We start from the raw sequence: 22,824 nt of genomic DNA, 5'->3' as shown, positions 1-22,824 counted from the left end.
CTCGCGTGGCACTATCTCGTGCCAATACCTATTCCTCAACGGCGTATGGGTATTGTTGTCCAAGTATATCCGGCTGGTGTGTTTGGCGACAGAGTCGAGAAGAGGGTCTCGGGCCAAAAGATATGGAGAATGGATTGTTGACGTCAGAGGGGAAGAGATGGTGTTTCGCAGGCCCCAGCAAAGCGACGAACAGGCGGTCGAGGGGTGGGTGCGCGAACCAAGAAAAGGATGACGGTGTGGGTCTGAAGGCTGGGAACGGAGGACGCGGCGGGTGGGAAGGCCAAAACGGGCTAAAAAGGAATGGGCGACCAAGGTTTAGACTGCATGTGACCAAAAACCAACAACACGGGAGAGAAAGAGTCAGATGTTGGCTGTGGTTTGGTCAATGGTATCAGGCAGACTCGAGGTCAGGCCAGGGAGGATGCTGGCGTTTTTGTCCGATGAGATGGATTGAGAGGAGCCTGCTCCGTTGAAATCAAACAAAAACACACCCTGCCTGGGAAGTTGGAGGACTTCCAGATTCCCAAAACAAGGGAACGCCGAGGGCTGAAAGAGGACAAAAGAGGATTGGCAGCGATCTCGGCCCTAGATCGTATGTACTCGGATGGACAGCCAAAAAGATTTTCTCATGCACAAAGGATGGCGGTGGTCATGGGGGTGTTAACTCAGATATATGGAACGTCAAGCAGAATGACACAAGTCAAGGTGAACAAAAGTTCGGTTCATCTTCAGCTTGGAACGTCGTGCAACCTGCATGCAAATCAAGAACCGTGTTCCCTTCTCCCCCAACAACTTGGCCCTGCAACCTGATAAGATATGACGTAGGTGGGCTTGGCCGAGTTGCGTCATTGGCTGCCGCAGCTTGGGCTGACGGCGCCCCCGTGCCACCGCAGCTTGTTGCCCAATCCGGAAATATGGACAACATGAGACCGGAGAGGACGCCAGAGGCAAACTCGAATGCCATTGCCCACCGTTTCATCACAAAATGATATCATGGATTGAGGCAGATAAGCTGCTGTAACCTTGCTGAGGTTTATGATTTAAGAATGTCCGCCCACCAATATACGAGGCGTATGTTACATGAGCAAATAAACAAGCTCGCTGACTGATCAGCTGTCCATCGGTTGTCTGGACCCTTCCTTCGCCCAAGCCTTCATCTTCTGTGGTGGATTGGCAATGTTTGAAAGGCTTCCGTTCCTAGATCTAACAATGTAGTACCGCGTTTGAAGCTTTCCCCACACCAAGTCGGGGTGACATCGCGGGTTCGTGAAATACCTCATCAACGGCTGTGCGACGCCAGTCCAGGACGCGTACTAGAAACTTAAAACCTTGGTCCCCCACTCCAAAGTCCGCTTCGTCCATATCCGGATCACGTCATCAGATTCAAGCCGCTACAACGTAGACGCTCATCGGGTTTGCTTCTGCCTGTCCATCCTGACTCACCATTTCCGCTTCTTGGACATATGTACACGCACAGACTCGTCTTCTTGCAGGGCTTGCGTATTATTATTGCCTTAAGTCCGATGACATGCTTGCTCGAGTACCTTTCTTTCGTTTCCCAGAGCGCCAGATATGACGCCCACATCTTTGAGACACGGCGTCAGTTTCGTGGCGTAAATTCGGCGCGGGAACTCGGAATTTCTTCGCCGAATGTTATTGGCGGACCTCCTGGATCCGACTCTCGAGCGCAAGCGATGCGTCTAGTGAGACTTGGGTGACCATTCAAACGACCAGCGGCTCGTGGGCCAGCAGCATATCTATCTTCATTGATCAGTGTACAGGTACACGCCCCCTGGACTTGGCGGAGAGGGGAATAGCATCAGAACGTACAGATGGCTGCCTCAAGTATTATTAGAGTTCTTCATCCACTGATTACTTCAATTCTCTATTGTAGAGATGGCTTAATAGCGCAGGACTTCCCGCTTGGGCTCTCGTTCCTGAGAGCCAGTTTCGACATCATCTGTCCCGTTCCTTCAGGGCCATTTCTCACAGTCGAGACCACTTCGGTTAGATGTCTGATGACGTTGAAGTGTCGTCGAGTGGCCATTAGCTGCCTTGGCATGGCGGCAGACCCGATCGTGAGGGCGAGATACTCGTCGTCGGAATCGTCCCCTGTGCGGTCACACATAAATAATAAGCGCTTGAATGGTCGCCAAAGAGATTTGCATCCCTGGGGTCGTCGCGAGGTGCATGCCTTTTTGATTCATTCCGAGCGGTTTTGGTTTGACAGTCGTACCCCTATTATTACCAGGTATGTACACCTCATAACCTCCTTGATACCCCTCTCCGGCGGGCACGGCAAACTCCAAGAGAATGTCGATCCCAGGGTCCTGCGAAACCGTCTGGACCCGATAATACCCATCCACCGGGCCAGTCCAACGCAGGCTAGAATTCGAACGAGGATTGGCTAGAATCCTCATGAACGGAGTGTCCCTCAAGTTGAACACTCGAAGGAGTATGTAAGCGTGGCCACTGTCCGGATTGCTATACCTTTCCATCTGTCACGCATCGCGGTTAATCATCCCACCATACTACGCATGCCACGGCGCTTTGGGCCGATGAGGGATATGAGTACTTACCAGCTCCACTTGCGCTTCGCTCAGACGCATGTCCCTCTCAGAAGGGCCGAGGGTGGCCTGAACTTTCAGGTGATATGTTGTATCTGGAGCATAAAAGGGAAGTCCGAGGGCTCGCAGCACAATCGCCATCTCCCCGTTAAGGTCTGTGTAGGTGGAATCCGTATGGCCGCCATCATGAAAAGTAAAGGGCGCAAACCCGGACTTGGTCCGGTGAATGCTGGTCCAGTTGTAGGATGACCAGTTGGGCAGCTTGCAATCCTCGAGCCACCGGTACACCTGCAACCCGAGTCATATCGTAAGTAACGGCCCATTGTTAACAAGGAACGCAGCTTGTCGAGACATACATAGCGTTGTCCCAGGTAATCAATATCGCTGTTCTCCAACTCTTCGTCGCCTGTCACATTGGTAATCTTGTCGTACTCGTTCCTCGGTCCAGAGAGCGTCTGATGCTTGGTGGCTTGTCCGGTACGCCCGGGTTATCAGGTACCAACGATGGAGAGTGGAGCGGCGTAGGACCACCAGGATTGCCAAGTGTGAACGAATCGTTATTCGTTGAAGGGGGTGCGAGTGGCTCAAGTGGAATCGGTGGTGTCTGAGCGGTGTGTGTCTCTGCAGTGCCGGCTTCCACCTCCGCCTGGGATGGAACTACGACGCCAACTGTCCGGCTTTCCTCGAGGGAGCGGAAAGTTCCAAGGCAATACCAGGCCGAATAGGAGAGCCCGATGAGAAACCGCATGGAGCTGAAGTAGTAAAGGAGATATTCTTCGTGCACACCTTCATTGGTGCCGAGAGGCCCGGCCATGCTCAGCTTCCAGGCACATGTCTCGCAAGCCGCCGCCGCAAATCCTGTGGCTACTCCAAAGAGTAACACCAAAGGCCCGATGAGAGATAGTGGCTTGAAAACAAACGCAGCGATTGCACCGGCGTCTAACAGCACTGTGCATAGAGCTAGCACGCCACAGGCATGGAAGAGAAAGTCAAGCTCCTCTTGTAACCCAGGGAGCCCTGACGGCGACAAGCTGGCGAGCGTCTGGTTCCAGGAGTCAAGGACGGTTCTCAGAAGCTCGGTGTTATTTTTGGATTCCTCAGCTAGGGCCTCGGAGTCATGGTTGGGTTGCCACTCGCCACGGCGACGAAAGGTGTCTTGAAGGGAGTCTTCAAGAACCGTTAAGACGTGTTGAGATGGAGCGAAACGGGTACGACAGGATATCTCTCCCTCCCTGTCGGGATATGTAAAATTATCACAGATACCTTCCAGTAGTCAGTCCAAGGTTGTCTTGGTTACAGACTAATCAAACTGTCTCCGGGGATTGGCATACCGCTTATTCCAAAGTACCAAAACGTGGGCAGCTCGGGAGGCAAAAGTGGTGAGACTTCAACGCCGGTATCAATGAAGGCGGAGGACTGAAGCTTCTGCGCAAGCCTTGATACATTGACGTGGTATGCCCTGTATTGGGCCACAGGAGTCGTGGCGCATCCCAGGACGAAGAACAGACCAAACAAGCAGTGAACTGCAACAACATGGAGCAATACTAGTAAGCCTCGTAACTCTTATCTTGGACGGGGAGAGGATGGTCCACCTACAACCTGAACAGAGAATCGCAGGCGAGAACACGCACCAGACCATGCCTCTTCGAGCCATGGTGATATCATGGGGCCAGAATGAGGAACACGGAAACAAATGATGAGAGATCTGACAACCAACGACGCCGTAGACCTTTTCACCGCCAAGACCCCCTTTGTTGACAAACGAGTAGAACAAGCTCAGGAAACCTCGATAACAGCTGACTATTTGAAACCGTGGTGAAAGTTAATACCCTTAATAAGGCTTTCAAGGTGCTCAAGGTTGAGAAGGCCAGTATTCTTGACGTTTTATTGTCAAGGTAAACACCAACATCAGTACGGTAGGCACTCCGACTATTTGGGGGGCGGTGCTCAGGCAGTTAGACCAGCCCAAACATGTTGCTGAGCCTCATTTCCTCATGGCCCTAAACGAGCTAACTAACGCTGGGAACAGGCGCTAATGCACGACCCTGGGTTGTGGCGTCAAGGCAATCTGCACAGTTGAGCAGAGGCACCGCCAAGCTTGACAAAACAGAAAGGCGGCCCCAAAGCTGGCAGGGGTACAGAATCGTTCATTCGTACTGGAACAACCACCTCCAACATCTGGGCGACGTCCAGGACAAAAGGTCGTCATCCATCTTGCCGTTTCGTCTGTTAATATCGCCGGTGTAATAGCAGTGCCGATGCAGTAAGCCAAGACAATGCTGTTTTCTCATCAAAACTTTGTAGACTTAGTTGTCGATGAATATCTCACCCTTCGTTGCTGTCGCTAGGTTCCGGATCCCCAAGCGTGCCGCACCCGACCGGCCCCATAACGCCCCCGAAGACCGGATGCTGGATGCCGGATGCCGGCCCCGCTTGCGGCCCCACATTACAATTAACTCCCGATGTGGAGGACGCGGCACGACCTGTTGATGAGGATGATTGTGAGGCTTTTAGTGTTATTGTGTACGACCAGATGGGAGGAAGGTGGAGGAGAACGGGATGAAGGTATGAAGGGTTTGAGTGTCACATGCACATTCTTGTATGTACTTCATATCGACGGGTCAACCTGTTGCTTGGTGAGTTGGCCTGGAGCGTAGGTTCATATCACGAGGCTATGGCCGATAATCCTGGGTCTCATTGACTTCGATCGTCTTGGAGATGACAACCTACTTCTTGCTGCAGATTCCTGTGCTACGGAAGGAAGCTTGAAAAGGGATGAGGTGCCTGAGTATCCTCCCTGCCGTCTTGTTTTCCTTTGCCCTTTAGCCGCCTTTGTTCTTGTTCCTCTTCTTCCTCCTCTTCGTACCCCCTTCCGTGTCCCTCCTCGTTCTCCTCTTCTTCTTCCTCCGCTTCCTTCTCCTCTTCGTACACCCTTTCTTCCTCCTCTTCATTCTGTATCACCCTGACCAACACCCTCTCGGTATGTAGTTCTTCCACGTCTCCCCATGGTCTTTCTTTAAACCACTTTTGCGACGAGAATCCAGGCGGCCGGCCCTGAGTTCCTTGCCCCATCCCCGTCCAGCCCCCTTTCCAATCCCCTTCCTGTTCACCCTTCAACCGCTGCTGCGGCTTGAAAGGCGTACCATCCTCAGTCATCTCCAGACCCCTCTTGAACACCACAGGCCCACGCCGCGCGAGCACGATGACGTCGCCGTGGTTGGTAATTGTGATATGCTTTGTGTAGAAGGCCTTAATTTCGGCCACCAGGTCGTCAGGCAGAAAGAAGTGCCGTACGAATGAACTCTCGTCTGCCATTAGCCCGCCACCCTCGGGTTGCTCCTTTTCCGGGGGGTGGATGGTGGTGTCGGGGCTGGTGGTAGATGGGAGCATGACGAGCTCAAAAGATGCGATCCATCCGCCTTCTGTGCAGACGACGATGCGATTTCCAAAGATGCCGACAATGGCGCGGATGTAGTAAGGTTGTGTACCCTGGATGATCTGCCATCGAGGCCTAGGCTTCTTCCCGCCAAGACAAGCCGCCTCGAGGTCGTCGAATGTCCAGAGTGCCACGGAGTGGTCGATCGGGGGACCCATAACACCCCAGTCATTCGTTGGTTCAGCTTTCCTCGAAATAAACGCGGCGAAACAGCGCGGATGGGACAGGAAGGGCGTAAGGCCGGTAAAGACAAAATTGGCCCCCAGCGAAGACTGGATCCGTGCTACTTGGCTAAGTGTTCTCCAGTCAAAAATGTCAATTGCCAGCCGACTACACTGAGTCCGAATCAAGAGGTCTGCTTCGAGATGCGGGCAAGGACAGCTGATCCACTCTTGATATGGGGAACATTGGTCATAAAGTTGGGTCTCCAGCTCCCCGACATCATGGCATTGGGGTATCGACATTAGTATCACCGTGTAGAGCGATGAGGCGCAAAGCAGTCTTTGGTGGCGAGACGAGACGAGCAGCGAATCTGGCCGTGGAATGCCTCTTTCGGACACTCCGATCAAGGGCTGTCCTACTTTCCACGTCGACTTTTGCACCTCATCCGACGTTGTTAATTGCCGCGAAATGGCCCAGATGGCGACTCGGTCATACCCGTTCGCCATGACCAGGATCGTTCCTTCCTCATCACACGCAAGGACCTGTCTGAATCCGGAGCGAGGTTTCCAGTCAAACAACCAGCACGGCTGCGACTCAGGCTCATCAAGGTCACACGCAAAGACCGGACCTCCCATTTCCACATAGAAGATGACATTGAGTTTTGGGCAATAGACGGATGACTCGATGACTTGGCGCCCCTTATTTTCCTGGCGGGCTGCATTGGTGATGTCAAACTCTGCGGCCATTTTGGGAGGGGTGTTATGGGAATGGATGACGCGGTCACGAAGAATGCGGGGTTCCACGATACAAAGTCTCTGGTCTAGAGCGCAAATAACACGGAGGTCGTCACGGGTAAAGGCGAGGCTCCCATATCGCGGGCCGAGGTTCGCCCAGTCGAGCTCAGATATCCAGATCAGGCGTAGAGTTGCGAAGTCGAAAAGATACGCGCGCGAATACCCGTCAAAAACACCCAGAACCTCGCCATTATGGCTTGAGGCTGCAGAGGTAAAGCATGGCTTCTCGGAAGCGAAGCGGGATCTGATGGAGTCGGCAGTGGCGAGGGCTTTATGTTCGTTGAGGTCGACCAGAACTATGCAGTCACTGTCAAGAGGAAGGACGGCGAGTAAATGCCTGTTGCGTCCGCGGCCAAATGTCAAGACCACATAGAGCCACCATAAGTTTGAGACCCATTCTTGGAGGGTATCAGGCGTGTAGATACTGTGTAGGTTCCACTCCGCCCGGTCCCAAATGACCAGACCGTGGTGCCTGTTGAAAAAAGCAAGCAGGGTGTTGCAAGGGCTCAGCGAGATAGTCGTCGCGCCGATATTGCAATGTTCCCCAGGCGCATAAGATGCCCAGGATATCGACAGATCCCTGACACAGGTGTTGAACTCAGATCCCACTCCACCAGCCGGTAATCCGCTGTACCTACGAGCAGGCGCGTGTCGTGTTCATGAAAAGACAGACACTTGCATGGGCCTGAAAGGTCGAATGACGACAGCTCCAGCCCGTCTGATACCGAGAAAATGCGCACAGTAAAGAGGTAACCCACGGCGAGGTACCGTCCGTCATTCGAAAACTCCAAGAGTCTGGGAGGGTCACCGTTGGAGATATTGTCGCTCGTGAAGAGGATTTGTTCCTGAAGGACTTCGTCATCGTAAATGGTGATCTTTTGATGGCTTTGTATGAAGTGATACGAGGCAACAGCAAAGCAGCCTCGCCCGGTGGCAAAAGTGGTGGCGTCGGGGAGATATATCGCGGCAAGGCAATCATCCCAGTCCTCATTGACGAGACCAGTGACAAAGAGGCCTCGAGATGGCTTGTAAAACTGTCGTCGAATGGCCGAGTTGGTTGGACATAGGGGGGCGATGTGTTGATGAATTGCCCGAGACGACTCTTTCAACCGTCGACCAAACTGGAGAATCAAGCGGGGCAAGTCGTCACCCCAGCTTTCAAGTAGGTTCCGAACTGAAATACGCCGTGATGTATGACCGATGTCCTGAGACGAAACCGGTGTTGCGTGTCTGTGAATTGCTTGGAGTGTTTTGCCAGCCTGGTAGACAACCCGGAGATTCCCGTTGGTGGCAACTTGCTCGATCCAATGGAGGACACAAGTGGTGCCCAAGAACTGCTCCAGGAGGGGAACCATATCGTGGCAGTCCGCAACCACGGAGTCGAAGTGTCGAAAACAAAATGTGGACGCATAATCGTGAAGGGGAGAAGTTCCAGAAGTCAACTCGTGCTTCCTGGGCTGGGCCTGGCAGAGAAGTTGGAGGCACACAGCAGCCAGGCGGCGGTGTCCGTCTGACTCACCCACGACAAAGGTCGACTTGGTTTCGCGACGGGTGAGAAACTCGCGTACTGTTAAGTGCACGAGCTGGACCTTATCGTATTGGTCAACATACAAAAGACTGCTGCAATGTGTCTCGATAACACGGCGGATAGCGGACACCTTGTCTCCAAGATCCAACTCAATGGCTGCCTGAAGCTCTGCCAGATGGAGAGGTCGGAAGGCGTAAGTAACCCACGCAAGAATAGCCTTTGTTGTCTCCAGCCCAAACCGCGCCTTCTCCATTCTAGAGAGGATATCAGAGTACAAAGCGTCCATATCGGACGGCGTGCTGTTCATAACGGCGGTGATCTCACTGTCCGTCGTTGCTTGGCGAAGCTCGGAACACACAAGAGAGGCCCATAGGAAGCAGCCATTAGAGCGCTTAAGAATCTGCGAGGTGAGAGCCTCTCGGCTTGGCCAGTTTTCCGATGCAGGGCACGGCAGGGATTCGCGGTTTTCGTCTAGTAAAAGACTGATATCCTGAAAGTTATCCTCCTCAGAAAGCACGTAGCTTTGGATTCTTGCTTTAGCGCTATGTCGGTGGAGGTCTGGAGGATCTCGAGAGGTGATGAGGACCGATAGCGGCCAGCGACCTTGGATCCAGACTAAATACGTTGCCATCTCGCCTGGCTTATTGCACTCATCCATGGCATCAATGACCCAGTATTGCCGTTTGGTGAGCACAACGTCCAAGATCCCGGAGAGGAAGACCTTATGCCATATGGAGTATGATCCGAAACCGTTTGCGGAGGCATCGCTATGATCAGCCATGATAGACTTGAGCTTGTCGAGGACGCTAGGGTGCCGCATCGCCATCTGGAATGCCATGGATTGCAAGCAATGGTTGACCGAGGACTTAAGGCTATCGCGGGCCTGAAAGAAGAAGAAACAACAATCGAGACCTTGTGTGTGTAATAACTGATCAATAATATGAGCAGACAGCACGCTCTTTCCAGCGCCTGGCCGGCCCTGCAGCCAAACGAAGGATGGGCACTGGGAGGAGATCCACGCCTGATAACACTCCCGGGTGGCCAGCCACTCACAGGACCCGCGAAGCTTCACAAATTGGTGCATCCTGAGGTCGTTCTCGGGATCGCGCGATATTCCTAGAAACTGACGGAGGGCAGCCCGATCTTCCGGGGAGATGGTTACAAGCGGTGGGGATGGAGGTTGTGGCACGACATCTGTCGGAACTGTAGCGGGGGTATCGGTACTGGTGCGGGGGAATGCTCTTTGGGCCACGATAACGGTCCCTAGAGCGTTCCGGACAGTCACGTAGGACGGGTCGTCTTTCGTAGAGTACATTGCTATGTTGCGGTGATTTGCGTCGAGCAAGGTTCGGCGTTCGTTAGTGAGGTTCATGACGGCGCTCGACTTGTCGACAATGAGCATCCGGCGGAAGCCAACCAGCATGGGCTGCGTCTCAAAAAAGGAAAAAAGTTGGAGGTTGCCGCAGAGGCGAGGAAAGTCCTCAGTCAGGGACTGGATCAGGGGGGATTCGGGAAAGAGCTCGTCGACGAAGGGACGTGTGCCGATCGCAGCAGTCAGACGAGACAGAGTCTGTGCGATGGTGGCCCCCTGGTGAGGAGTACCCAGAAAGAACATGGCGCAGATACGGTCGACGACAGATTGGAAGGTCGGCTCTCGGTGTCCCAGGAGATAGGCCTGCTTCACCACAAGACCACCCATGCTATGTGCAATAAATATCAGAGGTACCTGATCGGGTCAGCCGACTGCCATTGCGTTGGGCGAGGCCATTTTCAGTTCACCTTCTTTCCATCATTCAACAACGGCGAGTCGTGGAGAGCAGCCAACAGAGACTGAGCCATATCCCGGATATTGAGTACCGACTCACGGGTGGCGGCAGCCGGGTATCCGAAGGCGTGAATGCGCACATCTTGAAAGCCATCTTCGCACGGGAGCCATTGTCGTGGCCAGTAGCAATCCGGATCGCCACCTTTGCTCCAGGTGCTGAAAGAGCCTCCATTCAAGCCGTGAACGAAGACGAGGTCCGCCACGGTCGGGTGTTCTTCCGGGTTCGGGGTGTAGAGAGGGATCAGGCCTATGCGATTCTCATATGGCGGCGAGACTTTGGAAGCATCCTTAAGAGGTGCTTCTGAACCTTCCCCAGCAGTTTCTGGAGGGGACTTCTTTGCGCGCTTGAATGGCAGCGAGAAACGTGACTTGTCAGGGGATGGGATCGATGACGATGCTCCCGAGAATGGCCTCCAGGGCCTGGCCGACGGTCCTGACTTCATGGCCGAGGCTGAGACGGATAAGTGCCTGCCAGGCCTGAGACCAGAACACGAAGTCGTCTGGAGGATTGAAGAGGGGAGTTTCACCCGAGGCAGACAAGAGCCTCGAGTCCTGTAGGTGTACATACCCCGCCCTCCAGATTGCCGACAGCCAGTCCCGTCGCTCCATGCATCTGCCTCGCGCATTATCTCCGCAACTGACCGTCCCCCTCAGCCGCATCTCTATATCCTGGCGAGTGGTGTCATCGGATTGGCCAGTTAATTATGCTTACGAGGATGGAACGGTGTTGGTTTCCTCTTCAAGACGTATTGAAATGGCCAGAAACCGTTTGACATAATGTATGTGGTGTCATTTGAAAGCGCTGATCTCGTGGGTTCTGAATATCGATCTCTGTTCATCGACATCGTAGTTTCGTGGTGATCTGAGCGTTGGAACGTCGGCCGCTTTGGGACAAGAACTTCAATTTGAGATGGTCCAGTGGAAAGAGGCGTGGGTTCAGTGGCTGAAGTGTGGCGCCTCGGACAAAAGCGCCGCATGCAAAACAGGGCTCCAGGGGGGCGCAGCCCCTGGGGGAAAGAAAATCGCTGCAGCTCGCGAAAATCGAATGCCAGAGACTAAATGAAAGCCAAGAAGGTACGGTAAGAGCGTCAAAATGGAAGTGACAGGGTTGAGGCTGTAACGACAGAACGGTGGAAGGCAAGACAGAGGATTAAAGAGAGGGTCGAAGCTAGAGGAGGGTTGAAGGTGGGAGAGCAGGTTGAATGCGGCACCCCGTAGAGGAGCAAGCAAACCTGTAAGGTCAAGCTGACGGTTTGGAGGGCATGACAGCAGTTCTAGCATTAGGTTTGGCACTTACACTTTCTCCACGCTCTCTCTGGATTAGCAGTTCTCCGGGCATGGGCAAAACAGTTCTCGCAAAGCTCTCCTGCAGTAATACTTCAAGAGAGAAAACTACCAATCTGTCAATTTTGTTTCTTCAGCGACAGGGGTGGCACCAGACGAACGCCTATTGCATTTCTCGAAGCCACTATCCATCAATTGATCAAGAACTGGCCTCAGATCTTCAGTAGTACGCTAAACCGATGCTCAGAGACCTCAGAGGCACCGTTCACGAAGCTTTGGCCATGCTATGGGATATCTTCGAAATGACTCAAGACCCATCGTTTCGCCGTGTGATGTGCGTCCTCGATGTTCTTGACGAATACAAAGCTGAGTAATGGCAGAACTTGATTGGAACAATGAGACAAGTCTTCTCTCCCTGCAAGGACCAAGATGATGTTTGCAAAACCTGTTCCTGAACTTCAAACTTATAATCACAAACCGCCCACGTGCGACGTCATCCATGCTTTCTAAAACCTGTCCACCTTGCGTCTGTAAGCTGAGAACGAACACTCATCTATAAAATCGAGACATCAACATGTTCATCAACGGGTCTCGATTCACGCCAAAGCCCAAGGATACTCCAGACCCCTCAAAGACCAGCGCCGTCATGGGCCATATCTGATGATGAAAATCTTGATGAAAACCCCACCCCTTTTCGTCTCGCATACTACTAGCTCCGTACGCTCCGTGTGTTTTGCATATCTCTTCTCTTAACCGGCCCTCTCATGTTCAGACAACTCCCTAGACACTTTCTTGGCGATATGTATACTGTAGTAATGCCTAAATATACCTGCGGTAACAGCCAAGGGGCTGTGTCTTGATGAACCCATGTTGTCAGGGACCATGACCATTACAACATCACTTCCCCCTCTCCTGCATGAAGTCAATCATTAAGCTACTCTCCCCTTGTCCTCACAGACTACGGTAGCTTTCGCAAGAATTACCTGATTGACCTTATACGTGCGGGCGGCGATACGCGCAATGCAAGTTTCCTAGCGCCATGTCTGATGAGAATACCAAGGACACCAGCTCGAGTCTCCTGCCTTCCAACTTCATGTCAGCTGATAACTGGCTTGGAAGCTTGTTTAGATGGTAAGCCCGGCCAAAAGTTGAGTTGACCCATCCCTGCATAATAGAGTGAAGTGTCTCGCTACCAGGTATTACCCGGGTGGCAGACGTCTCGGCACCCCTCTCCGAAGTCACATCAATCACCAGACATTCAACCTTCAGTTACAACGACACACACAACATCCCGTTAGTGGGCGCAGAATTGACGTGGATAGGTCCATTGAAGAAAGCATAGTCAGGTTGTTCCTGCGCAGCGTATATTAAATGTCGCCCCAAGACAGGTGTCTCGGTGACGCACTTGGATCCGGGGAAATGGATGTTGGAAGTCAACTTGGCGGTGTATCTTGCTTGAATCTTGCCCCTTTGACAAGTATGTAAGGCCTCGATCTTGACTAGACTTTGCGACCTTGAGAAGTCATCAACCAACGGTTTTGCACGGACCGCGACGCTCATCATGAAGCTCACCATCGCTTTCGGTCTTTCCCTCTTCGCCCTGCCGTCCGTCCTCGCGGCGGGCGAGTCCTGCTACTACTGGGACGGCGCCAAGTACGGCGTAAGTATCATCCCCATCGGGACTCATGATGATCGCCGTCCATGAGGGTTAACAACGTCTCTCCAGAATGTCTACGGTACTTGCGGAAACCCCAACACTTGCATCCAGAACATGGGCTACTGGGTGGCGGACCGCTGCCCTGGAGGCTCCAACAACCGTTGCTGCATCAGACGCAGCTGCACAACCACCACCGGCCTTGGTGGTCTCTGCACCACGGTCGATAGGTGCATCGGCTCTCGTGGCCCTGGCCACAACCAGGCGTAAGTATTCTGTTGCGGTCTTTTTTTGTCTTGAGAGTGATGGAGCTGACATGATGGGTTGTAGTGGCCGCTGCCCTGGTCCTTCCAACGTCCAGTGCTGCTACTAAACGAACCGTCGTCGAGGGGTTCGGTGTACGTCCGCCATGGAGCTGGTTGCTGGGAGGAGGAGGAGGAGGAGGACGAGGAGGCATGAAAGTTGAGATGTTGAGGGCGTGATTCGTTCTGAATGCCACGGATTGGGATGGCAAAAGGGTGGCGAAAAAGTCAAGCTGGAATGAATCAGATGATGTATATATTCTCATGACATGACTGTCTCGTAAATATTCTTGACTTGAGTGCCTCCGTTGCGTCTGGTTACAAAGTTATCGTTTTCATCTTGGTGCGTGACCTGGCGGGGCATCGATCGTTCCAATGACCTCAGATTGGTTCGCCGCGGAAACAGTCTCAGCAACGCCTGTAGACAGTTCTATCTCTCGAGGTCGGTCAGGATTCCTGCTAGCCGGTGGCGCGTTCACTCCCGCATTTCGTCTCTCCTTACGTGAAAGCAACCACCCTCCTGCTCCAATAATAAAGAAGCCCAGGCGGACAAAGACACCCAAAAACAATACATGAAATCCTGAATCTGTAGTCGCCGCAATTTGGATAATCGTTTTAGAAGGTAACACGCTAATGCACACAAACGCTATCAGCGACGCCACGAAACTGAGGCCGAACGCGAAGAAAGCCCATCGGTTCAAAAATGGCCAGACGTCCGTTACGGCGTTGATTATAGTACATACGGCGATGATGATAGCCAGCGTATTGGCTACCTTTTTGGGATGTTGATCAGGGGGGATGCTCTCAAGGGCATATTGCCAGGAGGAGAGAATGGAAAGCTCAGTCTCTCTAGATATTGGGACTGTTCCGTTGCTGATTGTGTCGCGCTCGGAAGAAGAAAGGCGGGCGAGGGTGTGGCTAAGTGAGTCTTGGACGACCGTCATTATATCGTGGTTCGGGCAAAAGCGCCGACGACAATACACCTCACCTGTCGTCTCAAATACGTCGCAAATTCCTTTACATACCAGAGAGTGAATTGTTAGCGTGGGCGCCACAATGTACGTTATTCGACTCCAGCTTTATTGGTGCAATGCCAGATAGTAGTAGGATGCCGGCTTACGTCAAGGATAAACAGGCGACTTACCACTTATACCAAACCGCCAGTATATTGGCAGCAGCTCGGGCCAGTCGTTCAGACTGGAATTATATTCCGGGTTGGCTTCCCGCGCTGCGGCTTCCAGGTGTTTGGTGAGGTTGTGCACATAGATTTGGTGAAGGGATATCCCACTCATTGCCGGAGATTGACAACTCAGGAGAAGCACGACGTCAGTCGGCAAAAGTGCTACACAGGAGGCACTGAGTTAGTGATTTGGTGTTGACTAAGTTGGATAAATGGCCCCAAGATGATCAGTATTCTGGAAACTCACCGAGATATATCAGGATAACGATGCAAAATAATAGCATGCTGCCTTAGATTCGTGGTCGACAACATAAATCACAGGATAGATGGAATGTCAAGTGGTTGTACGCTGCATAAGATGTACCTCGGAGTCCTGGACTTTACTAAGAGTCGAGCGTATTAAGCGGTCGATCCACGACATGTGTGTGGGGTGTGTGCAGTTCTTGAGCAGAATATAACTGTTGGACCCACTGGAGTGGTAAGCCTTCAACCTGCATGGTCCAGCAACAAAGCCCTCCAACCCCTGTTTTTTGGGGCCGCAGCACAGGCGTTTTTTCTGGCTCCTAATAGACTGGTTAGCGAAGGTAACTGCCTCCTCTAATCTGTCTAAGCTAGGTAGTTAGTGGCTTGCTAGTGCCGTCAGGCTTCCTTCAGTTCAGCCAGCGTGATCAGAGAGCAGGGTATAAGTAGAACCAAACACAGCATCATCACTACTTCACGACTCAATGACCTGTTGCATTTTGCACATGTTCAAGATGGAAATGTCCTGTATTACTAGTATATACAACAATGTTACAATCTCGGTATGCTCATCATGGCCCATAGTATGTCCGCGGAGCATCGATTGTCCCAACAACCTCCACCGAGTTCTCCCTGGTCGTAGTACCGCCCGGCTCTGCCGTCGTTTCTGTGGGGTGCTTCGGGTTGTCCTCTGCTGGCGGCATCTGGGCTTCAGCGAGCTTTTCCTTGCGTAAATCCGACCACAACGCCCCTCCAAGGAGAGCGAAAACCAAACGGACAACAAGACCTGGGACAAGAACCAGAAGAACTATGCTGTCGGCATCGAAATAACCACCTCTAGCCCCTGTCTGGCGAGTATTCTTCGAAAACACCACGAAAGCGATTAGTGCAGTTAAGGATGCGGTGGTGCCGAGGCCAGACGTGATGAGAGCGTAGCGGAATTTTAGAAGGGTGCAGATATCCGTGAATATATGGATTATTGTAGATACAGCGAATATTATCACAAATGTGTTGGATGCCTTGCTCGGAATGTGATTGTCGGGGATACTGCCGAGGCAACTTCTCCAAGAGGAGACAGCGTTAGTGAAGAGCTCTTCGTTCATAGATCTCGTTGCGCTATTGCTGTTTGTGTTGTTGTCGGGACCGGGGAGCCGGCCGATGGCGTCACGAAGTGAGTGTCGGACCAGGCTTATGATATTAAGGTCTGGACAAAAGGCGCTACGACAATAGACTTCGCCCGTCGTGTCGAAAATATCGCATATCCCTTTTCGTAGCGCCGGCACAAGTGGTCAGGTCCGATGCATTCCTTCGCAAGTATATACGAGAAGCAAAGCTTTAAATCATGGATGGGGTGGCTTACCACTGATGCCAAAGTGCCAGTATGTCGGCAGCAGGCGCTCGGAACCACTGAGACTGGAATTATATGCAGGATTGAACTCCCGTGCCGCAGCCTCCAGGCGCGTTGTCAGGTCGTGAACATCGATGTAGTAAAGTCCAATGCCATTCAGTGAAGGCGATTGGCAACTGAGAAGAAGCACCACGTTGGCTGGCCATAGTGCTGATTCGGGCAATCAATAATATTCGCTGTCAGCGATGAGAGGTGATTGACCCCGAATTCTCGATCCACTTACAAATGTTCAAGAGGAGAGTGAACCAAGCCAAACAGTTCGTGATTACTGAGTTAGCCATGGCCAGGTTGTAGATCCGTGGTCGACAATCCTAGTCACGAGGGACCGCGAAGGACAGGTTGAAGCTCTGGCATCAAGTGAAGAGGCGGCGAGCGACGAAACGCAGTGTGGAAAAAAGACGTGAAAAATGCAATAATGATTGGCCTGGTAAGGGATGTACATACCTAGTTTATGTTTGATCCAACTCAACAACTGCTCGTATTGCCATCCCACCCCTGGCCTGGGCAGCCTGGGCAGCCTGGGCGTTCTGCCTCTGATCTGCCTACCGCTTGCCTGTGTTGTCAAGCCCCCTTGCGCTCAGCCTCGCTGCGCAAATCGGGAGTCATCGCGAGGCTGGAGTTCAAAACAATCAGAAAACCCACGACCAATACGTCGGTACTCTAGCACTGCACCTTACCTTGGAATAGAAATGATCGGCGACAACTCTTCAAGGGTTGACGAAAACACAACTCTGCTCCGCAGTAAATACCAATAGAGGTTGCGGCAGTCGGGGCGCCGGGGGTACCGGGCCCCACTTTGCCGAGTCGGCACCGGTGGGCCCCGGAATAATCAAGCCGGCCTTTGGCATGGTTCAAGCAGACAAGTTTGTTCACGTCGGCTTTCTTCCTCATGGGTAGGTGCTGGTTTGTTGCTATGGATGGAAGAGATCGCCGATTCCAAACTGACGTTCTAGTGGCTCCGGCATTACTGGGAACCGTCCACGGCACTGTTGGGACACTGTTTCGTCACCCCTAATTTAATCCCAAGTTTACCCGACGTCTTCAGCAAGCGCTAATACCTGCCGTCTGCACCACTGCACATTGCCACGATCAATTCCCAATTTACACACGGAACAAAGCGAATACTGGGGTAATATCCACTACGGTATGGCCAAAGCAACACTCGAACCGTGCCGTGCCAGCGTCGCCTGATCCAAGCAGACGGATTTCGAAAACCAGGTTGATCACGGCTGCCAAGCAGCACAACCCCGGTTGAGCGGCCGTGAGAATCCCAAACCCGGCTTCTCGGAGAGTGTTGAGCGAAGACGACACGAACGTGAACCTTGGAGCGGATGACAAGAATGACAAGAAAGAGTCAAGAAAAGTTAAGAACGAACAAGCTACGACAAGACGCGACAAGCAGCGACAAGAAGCCAGCAAAGCAACGACAAGAAGCGGGACAAGCACCGACAAGAAACGGATGCGCGGACGATTAGCCGGCTTGGCTTTCTTGTCAACGGCCGTCTCTTTGCAACCATCCACACCTCACATGCAGCGCATCTCTGCTGGAGAAGCGCCCATACCTAGCACAGTTACATTCCGACACCGTCTTCCGGGCCCAGACCATGAATTCTCCAACCGTTTTTTCCTTTCTCCTCCGCAAAATGCACCGATCGGGCGAGGAGGGACGCTCCATAACTCCGGCATGCCCATCGATCTACCAACCAAGCCCGTCTGGGTAATTTCCTCTCTCGGAGGACTACGCTCCTGGCTGTGCATAACAGATCCGCATCAGGCCATTGACGGCGCGTTGTGACATTAAAAAAGACAATGCGTAGGGTAGTACATAATGATGGATTCCCGCTCTTCTTACGGGCGATGTTTGCGCTTTGTTTCTCGGGTGTTCAGAGGCGCACCCGAAACTCTCACCACGTCTCGACGCCGACATCTCTCGTGGGGGATTGAAAGAAACACGCCAGTATGACAGCTTCTGGAGTGGCGAAGGCCGCTGGCATCTGGGCCGGAGGGCTTCTCCTTGGTCTGGGTTTGCCTCATCTTTCCCAGCTCTCCACCACGCCTCTCACATCTCTTGTCAGCAAACTCCCCTTGCCAGAGAACGCATTCACACTCCCATTCCTCAAGTCCGCCATCACTGTGAACACCACGGCTCCCGCTTCGAACACCACGGAGCCCACCCCATTCGTCTGCGATACCACCCACTCCTACACGACCGAACTCGTCTCCCTCGAACCCCTCATCATCTACATCCACAACTTCATCACCCCCAATGAAATCGCCTCCCTCCTCGAGACCGCCGAGCCGCGCTTCGCGCCATCCCGCGTGGCCAAATACGGCCGCGTCACCAACACCAACGACCGCACCTCTGTCTCGGCCGGTCTCCCTCGCGACGACCCAGCGGTGCAATGCGTGCTGGGCCGCGCGCGGACGTTCTTGGGCACCATGATCCGCGAAGGGTGGGACGAGATGGGCGCGCCGCAGCTCGTCCGCTACGAGGAGGGCCAGCACTTCAACTTCCACCACGACTGGTTCGAGTTCCCGCAGTGGCCGACCAGGCCGGACGACACGCGCCGGTGGAACCGCGTGGCGAGCTTCTTTGCGATTTTGGAGGACGATTGCACCGAAGGCGAGACGTACTTCCCGTATGCGGAGCCGATCATGAGTCCGAGCCCGAAGAGGGAGAAGATGTGGCAGGGCAAGAGGGAGGTGGTGTCCGTGAAGCGCGTGGAGGGCGAGAACCCGGAGGATGTTCAGGAGAAGGTGGAATTGGCGCCGCCGCTGTGGAGAGAGCATGAGGATGGTGGACTTGCTTTCCGGCCGGTTGCTGGCAATGCCATCTTCTGGGTCAACCTGTTCCCTAACGGCACGGGCGATACCCGGACTCTTCATGCTGGTCTTCCTCTGGCTTCGGGTCGCAAGACGGCTATGAATATCTGGCCAAGGCAGTACTACCCGAACTGAAGGGGTAGAGGCATGGGCAGAGGCCCGAAAGGGAGGACCGCACAATTCTGGCGGGTTCCTGTTTTATTACTTTTTTTCTGTTTTTGATACCCCTGAAAATCAAGCCTCAGTTCGGCCACACTCTCTGACCGTCATACCACGTCTCCGACACCTTGGTCTCTGGTAACGACTCCTTCGTCCAGTCCATGTCAACCACAACAAAGTCCGCTTTCCGCCCGGCAGCTAGCACTCCAAACCTCCCATCATCAAACGTGCTGTACGCAGCACCTTCCGTTCCCGCTGCCACTGCCTCGTACAACCCCAGCGCGAAGTGCGGGTTGACGGCATTCTCCAGTGTCCTGTCGCGGTACGACTTTCTTGTCGTGCCCACATACACATTCCCGAACGGCGTATGCGGCGCCGTTGGCGCATCACTTCCCAGAGCAATGGGTGACCCCTTGTCTGCCAACTCGCGGTATGCAAAGGCTCTTCCGCACCTGTGCTCACCCAGTAGCCGCGGCCACGCCTTGAGAATGGCCGGGTCGGCGTGGACAGGCTGAACAGACGCCGTGATGCCTGCCTTTCCTAGCCTCTCCACATCCTCCGGCGTCGTAACCTCCAGATGTTCAACCCGCGGCCGCCGAGCAGGGTTGGCGTGGGCTGTCAGCACGTCCGTCACTAGCTTCACCGTCGCATCGCCAATGGCGTGCAGAGCGATCTGCAAACCCGCCTCATCCGCGCGCTTCACCACGGGAACCAGATGTTCCTCTGTCCAAAGCGGCACCACGGACCGTCCGTCGTGGGCATACGGCTCCGACAAGCCCGCCGTGCACGCATCCACAATCCCGTCGCAAATCACTTTGACACCCATGACGCGACAATCCGGCGAAGACTCCTCCGTGTTCCTCACAACTTCAATAGCGCGGTCCACCTGCGTCAGCAACTCCTCCACCGTATCCGCCGGCTTGATCAACCAATACGCAGCAATCCGCATCGGGATGTTACCATCCCTCTTCCTCAACTCCTTCAGCGCTTCCCACGAGCCGTCGTCCATCGCCATGTCAATCATCCCCGTATACCCCGCCTCATGATAGGCTTTCACCGCCGCGCGGATGGCTGCGACCCTTTCCTCCATCGTCGCCACTCTCGCCAAAAACGGCCAGACATAGTTGATATTTGCCGCTTCACTAAACACTCCCGTCGGCCGTCCCTTCGCGTCGCGCTCAATGATCCCGCCCGGAACGTCCGGCCAGTCAGCGGCGCCGAGTTCGCGGATTCCGGCCGTGTTGGCCCAGGTGGAGTGCAAATCCTTCGAGTCGACCAGCACCGGCCGGTCCTGGCCCGTCGGGTCCAGCCCGTCGAGATCAACAGCCTTTGCGCCGGCGGGAGTCATGCTATGCATCCACCCTCGTGCGAGGATGCGGGGAGCGGAGGGGTGGGCGGCGGCGTGGGCTTTGATGGCCTCTCGGATGTCTTCTAGGGTGGTGCACTTGCCCAGGTCGAGCTTGGTGAGCGCTTGTCCGAGCAGCATGAGGTGCATGTGCCCGTCGATGAAGCCGGGGAGGATGGTTTTGCCTTGGAGGTCGTGGATGGTGGTGGTTTCTGGGGAGGCGAGGACGGAGGCGATGGGCTCGTCGGATTCGGCGCCGACGTGGATGATTTCGGAGCCGCGGATGAGCATGCTCGAGGCAAACGTGGGCGGGCGGTGCGGCCCAGCGTTGGTCCCGGGGGAGACGCCGGACAGGAAGATCCGCCCGTTGGTGAAGAGAATGGGAGTTGGGGAGGGGGTCATGGTGGGCTGAGGGATGTGAGGTGGTTGAAGTAAAATGAATGAACAAAGAAACAAAGGAATGTTATGTGAGTTTGTAGAATGAAAGTTATTTTGCGATTGTTCCACGTTTTAAACCTCAAGGACCTATTTTCACCTTTGGGCAAGGGACCTCGGGCACCGTCGGATCTAGAGATCATCTGATAAGGGCCCGGCCGGCAATGCCCACGTGGAGAATGGAATCTCTAAACTGGGGCAAGGATCCCTCCTCCTCCTTCGGGATTGGTACCTTGTAATACACTTTCGAGCCCCTGAGATGACTCGTCAAGCACACGGAGAAGCGGGGTTGCAAGTTGAGCTGCGGCCGAGAACCGGACCGCTGGATCCGGGGCGCCTGCGCTCACCTAATTAACCGACTATCTGGAGGCCGATTCCCGCTGTGGGCATATGTTGGTGCGTGGGCGGTCAGTGGGTGGTCAATGGCCGATGTGAGAGGACATGCATAATGCATGACATCTACTTTGTGTCTGTTCAATGATTACATCCAAGGCTTTACAAGAAAACAGAAGTGATAAAGCTCGCTGCCTGCTGGCAACTCAACCCATACCCCTCTCGAAAGTCCTTGTCCTTTGAAGACATCTGCGATCGCCAATCCAAATCAATCCCATGCGCACTGTTTTTGGTATGACCCGAATGCCTGTAACATTCCAGATGAGAGCATTTTCCGGCAAGGAATTTATCGCTTGCAATGACGTCTCGACGTCCAGTCAAATAGGCTGTTGATCTTCCAGCAGGCTTGTCCGCGACGCAGACCTGCCGCGTCAAATTGCCATCCTTCATCATCATTAGTGGCATCCCTTAACACGTTCAACTTTCGCTTTAACTCTATCCAAGTCATTGCGTGTCCCTCGACTTTGATAGGTGGGCCTGATTAAGACGTTAGTTTACTTACGACTTGACATTCTCAGACGAGTAATCTTGTCCATCACCCGTCCCAGGGAACCGGGACTTGGCCCGACTTACCTTGTAGGCCCATGACAAACTTGCTGATGTATCCCGGTGGCACGATCCAATATTGAGCATCATGACCCCTATGGTCAGACATGACCAGAATGCCCGGTTCGTCAGGGCCGTACTGGGGGTCAGACCACATGTCCACGATGCCTCCAAAAGCTGCCACCTCCCAGGCAAAGCCCAGCTCGCCGGTATTAGTGTCCCAGCACTCAGTGCCTTCAGGAGCTATGCCAACTGGGTTCTGTTGTCAGGTGAGCCCTTTAAGAATTGCCCAAACGCATGGGCCAACTCGTGTGTGATTAAGATGATCAAAAAGAACTGCAGGGCTTCCCGGGTGCTATTGTCTCGTGTGGTGAGGACTTTGCGTATGTGCTGTCAGGACTCACCGGTTAACACTGTGGTGTTATATCTCTCAAGGATCGATCCAGTGATTTGCTGGTGGCGACAACCAAATGGCTCGTTTTTCCACTTACATCCTTGTTTAGATACATCTTCATCACTTCGCGCCGCGAGAACATCTCCGGTGTTACCACCAATGCGACGTCAGTGGGCTGTGCGGGCCCATAAATCCACCCAGTTTCGGTATTGAGCATGCCGTCCGCGTGGTCGAAGTCCAGATAGACATCCGGGAATTGCTCTCTCATCTTGGAGAGGAATGTGTCGATTGACTCACGAAGCTCCTCCAGGTCAGGGTCATATTGGTCGTACCAGATTTCGATACCCTG

General features: G+C 53.6%; 8 protein-coding genes across 8 annotated transcripts; 3 read left to right on the top strand and 5 right to left on the bottom strand.

Annotated features, from left to right (window-relative positions):
• Positions 1 to 45: 45 nt before the first annotated feature.
• Positions 46 to 473, top strand: VTJ04DRAFT_1346 (uncharacterized protein; the record flags this gene model as incomplete). Its single annotated transcript, XM_069359023.1, has 2 exons — positions 46 to 76; positions 121 to 473. 2 exons carry the CDS (start codon positions 46 to 48, stop codon positions 471 to 473), a joined length of 384 nt encoding a protein of 127 aa, XP_069223954.1.
• A 2,028-nt stretch (positions 474 to 2,501) lies between these two features.
• Positions 2,502 to 4,232, bottom strand: VTJ04DRAFT_1345 (uncharacterized protein; the record flags this gene model as incomplete). Its single annotated transcript, XM_069359022.1, has 6 exons — positions 2,502 to 2,531; positions 2,580 to 2,855; positions 2,924 to 3,036; positions 3,354 to 3,734; positions 3,899 to 4,090; positions 4,199 to 4,232. The coding sequence occupies 6 exons, from the start codon at positions 4,230 to 4,232 to the stop codon at positions 2,502 to 2,504; spliced, it is 1,026 nt and encodes a 341-aa protein (XP_069223953.1).
• A 1,086-nt stretch (positions 4,233 to 5,318) lies between these two features.
• VTJ04DRAFT_1344 (uncharacterized protein) lies at positions 5,319 to 10,755 on the bottom strand (the record flags this gene model as incomplete). Its single annotated transcript, XM_069359021.1, has 3 exons — positions 5,319 to 7,593; positions 7,728 to 10,213; positions 10,267 to 10,755. 3 exons carry the CDS (start codon positions 10,753 to 10,755, stop codon positions 5,319 to 5,321), a joined length of 5,250 nt encoding a protein of 1,749 aa, XP_069223952.1.
• A 2,402-nt stretch (positions 10,756 to 13,157) lies between these two features.
• VTJ04DRAFT_1343 (uncharacterized protein) lies at positions 13,158 to 13,623 on the top strand (the record flags this gene model as incomplete). Its single annotated transcript, XM_069359020.1, has 3 exons — positions 13,158 to 13,256; positions 13,323 to 13,516; positions 13,581 to 13,623. 3 exons carry the CDS (start codon positions 13,158 to 13,160, stop codon positions 13,621 to 13,623), a joined length of 336 nt encoding a protein of 111 aa, XP_069223951.1.
• Positions 13,624 to 15,544: 1,921 nt separating this feature from the next.
• Positions 15,545 to 16,661, bottom strand: VTJ04DRAFT_1342 (uncharacterized protein; the record flags this gene model as incomplete). Its single annotated transcript, XM_069359019.1, has 3 exons — positions 15,545 to 16,236; positions 16,333 to 16,530; positions 16,604 to 16,661. The coding sequence occupies 3 exons, from the start codon at positions 16,659 to 16,661 to the stop codon at positions 15,545 to 15,547; spliced, it is 948 nt and encodes a 315-aa protein (XP_069223950.1).
• Positions 16,662 to 18,339: 1,678 nt separating this feature from the next.
• VTJ04DRAFT_1341 (uncharacterized protein) lies at positions 18,340 to 19,338 on the top strand (the record flags this gene model as incomplete). Its single annotated transcript, XM_069359018.1, has 1 exon — positions 18,340 to 19,338. The coding sequence occupies one exon, from the start codon at positions 18,340 to 18,342 to the stop codon at positions 19,336 to 19,338; it is 999 nt and encodes a 332-aa protein (XP_069223949.1).
• A 106-nt stretch (positions 19,339 to 19,444) lies between these two features.
• VTJ04DRAFT_1340 (uncharacterized protein) lies at positions 19,445 to 21,109 on the bottom strand (the record flags this gene model as incomplete). Its single annotated transcript, XM_069359017.1, has 1 exon — positions 19,445 to 21,109. The coding sequence occupies one exon, from the start codon at positions 21,107 to 21,109 to the stop codon at positions 19,445 to 19,447; it is 1,665 nt and encodes a 554-aa protein (XP_069223948.1).
• Positions 21,110 to 21,821: 712 nt separating this feature from the next.
• On the bottom strand, positions 21,822 to 22,743 carry VTJ04DRAFT_1339 (uncharacterized protein; the record flags this gene model as incomplete). Its single annotated transcript, XM_069359015.1, has 3 exons — positions 21,822 to 22,012; positions 22,109 to 22,340; positions 22,573 to 22,743. 3 exons carry the CDS (start codon positions 22,741 to 22,743, stop codon positions 21,822 to 21,824), a joined length of 594 nt encoding a protein of 197 aa, XP_069223947.1.
• Between the last annotated feature and the right edge of the window lie 81 nt (positions 22,744 to 22,824).

The sequence above is a fragment of the Mycothermus thermophilus genome, assembly GCF_041956435.1.
Source record: "Mycothermus thermophilus strain CBS 625.91 unplaced genomic scaffold VTJ04scaffold_1, whole genome shotgun sequence".
In the NCBI taxonomy this organism is placed as follows: Eukaryota; Fungi; Ascomycota; class Sordariomycetes; order Sordariales; family Chaetomiaceae; genus Mycothermus; species Mycothermus thermophilus.
This window is presented reverse-complemented; position numbering and strand designations above follow the sequence as displayed.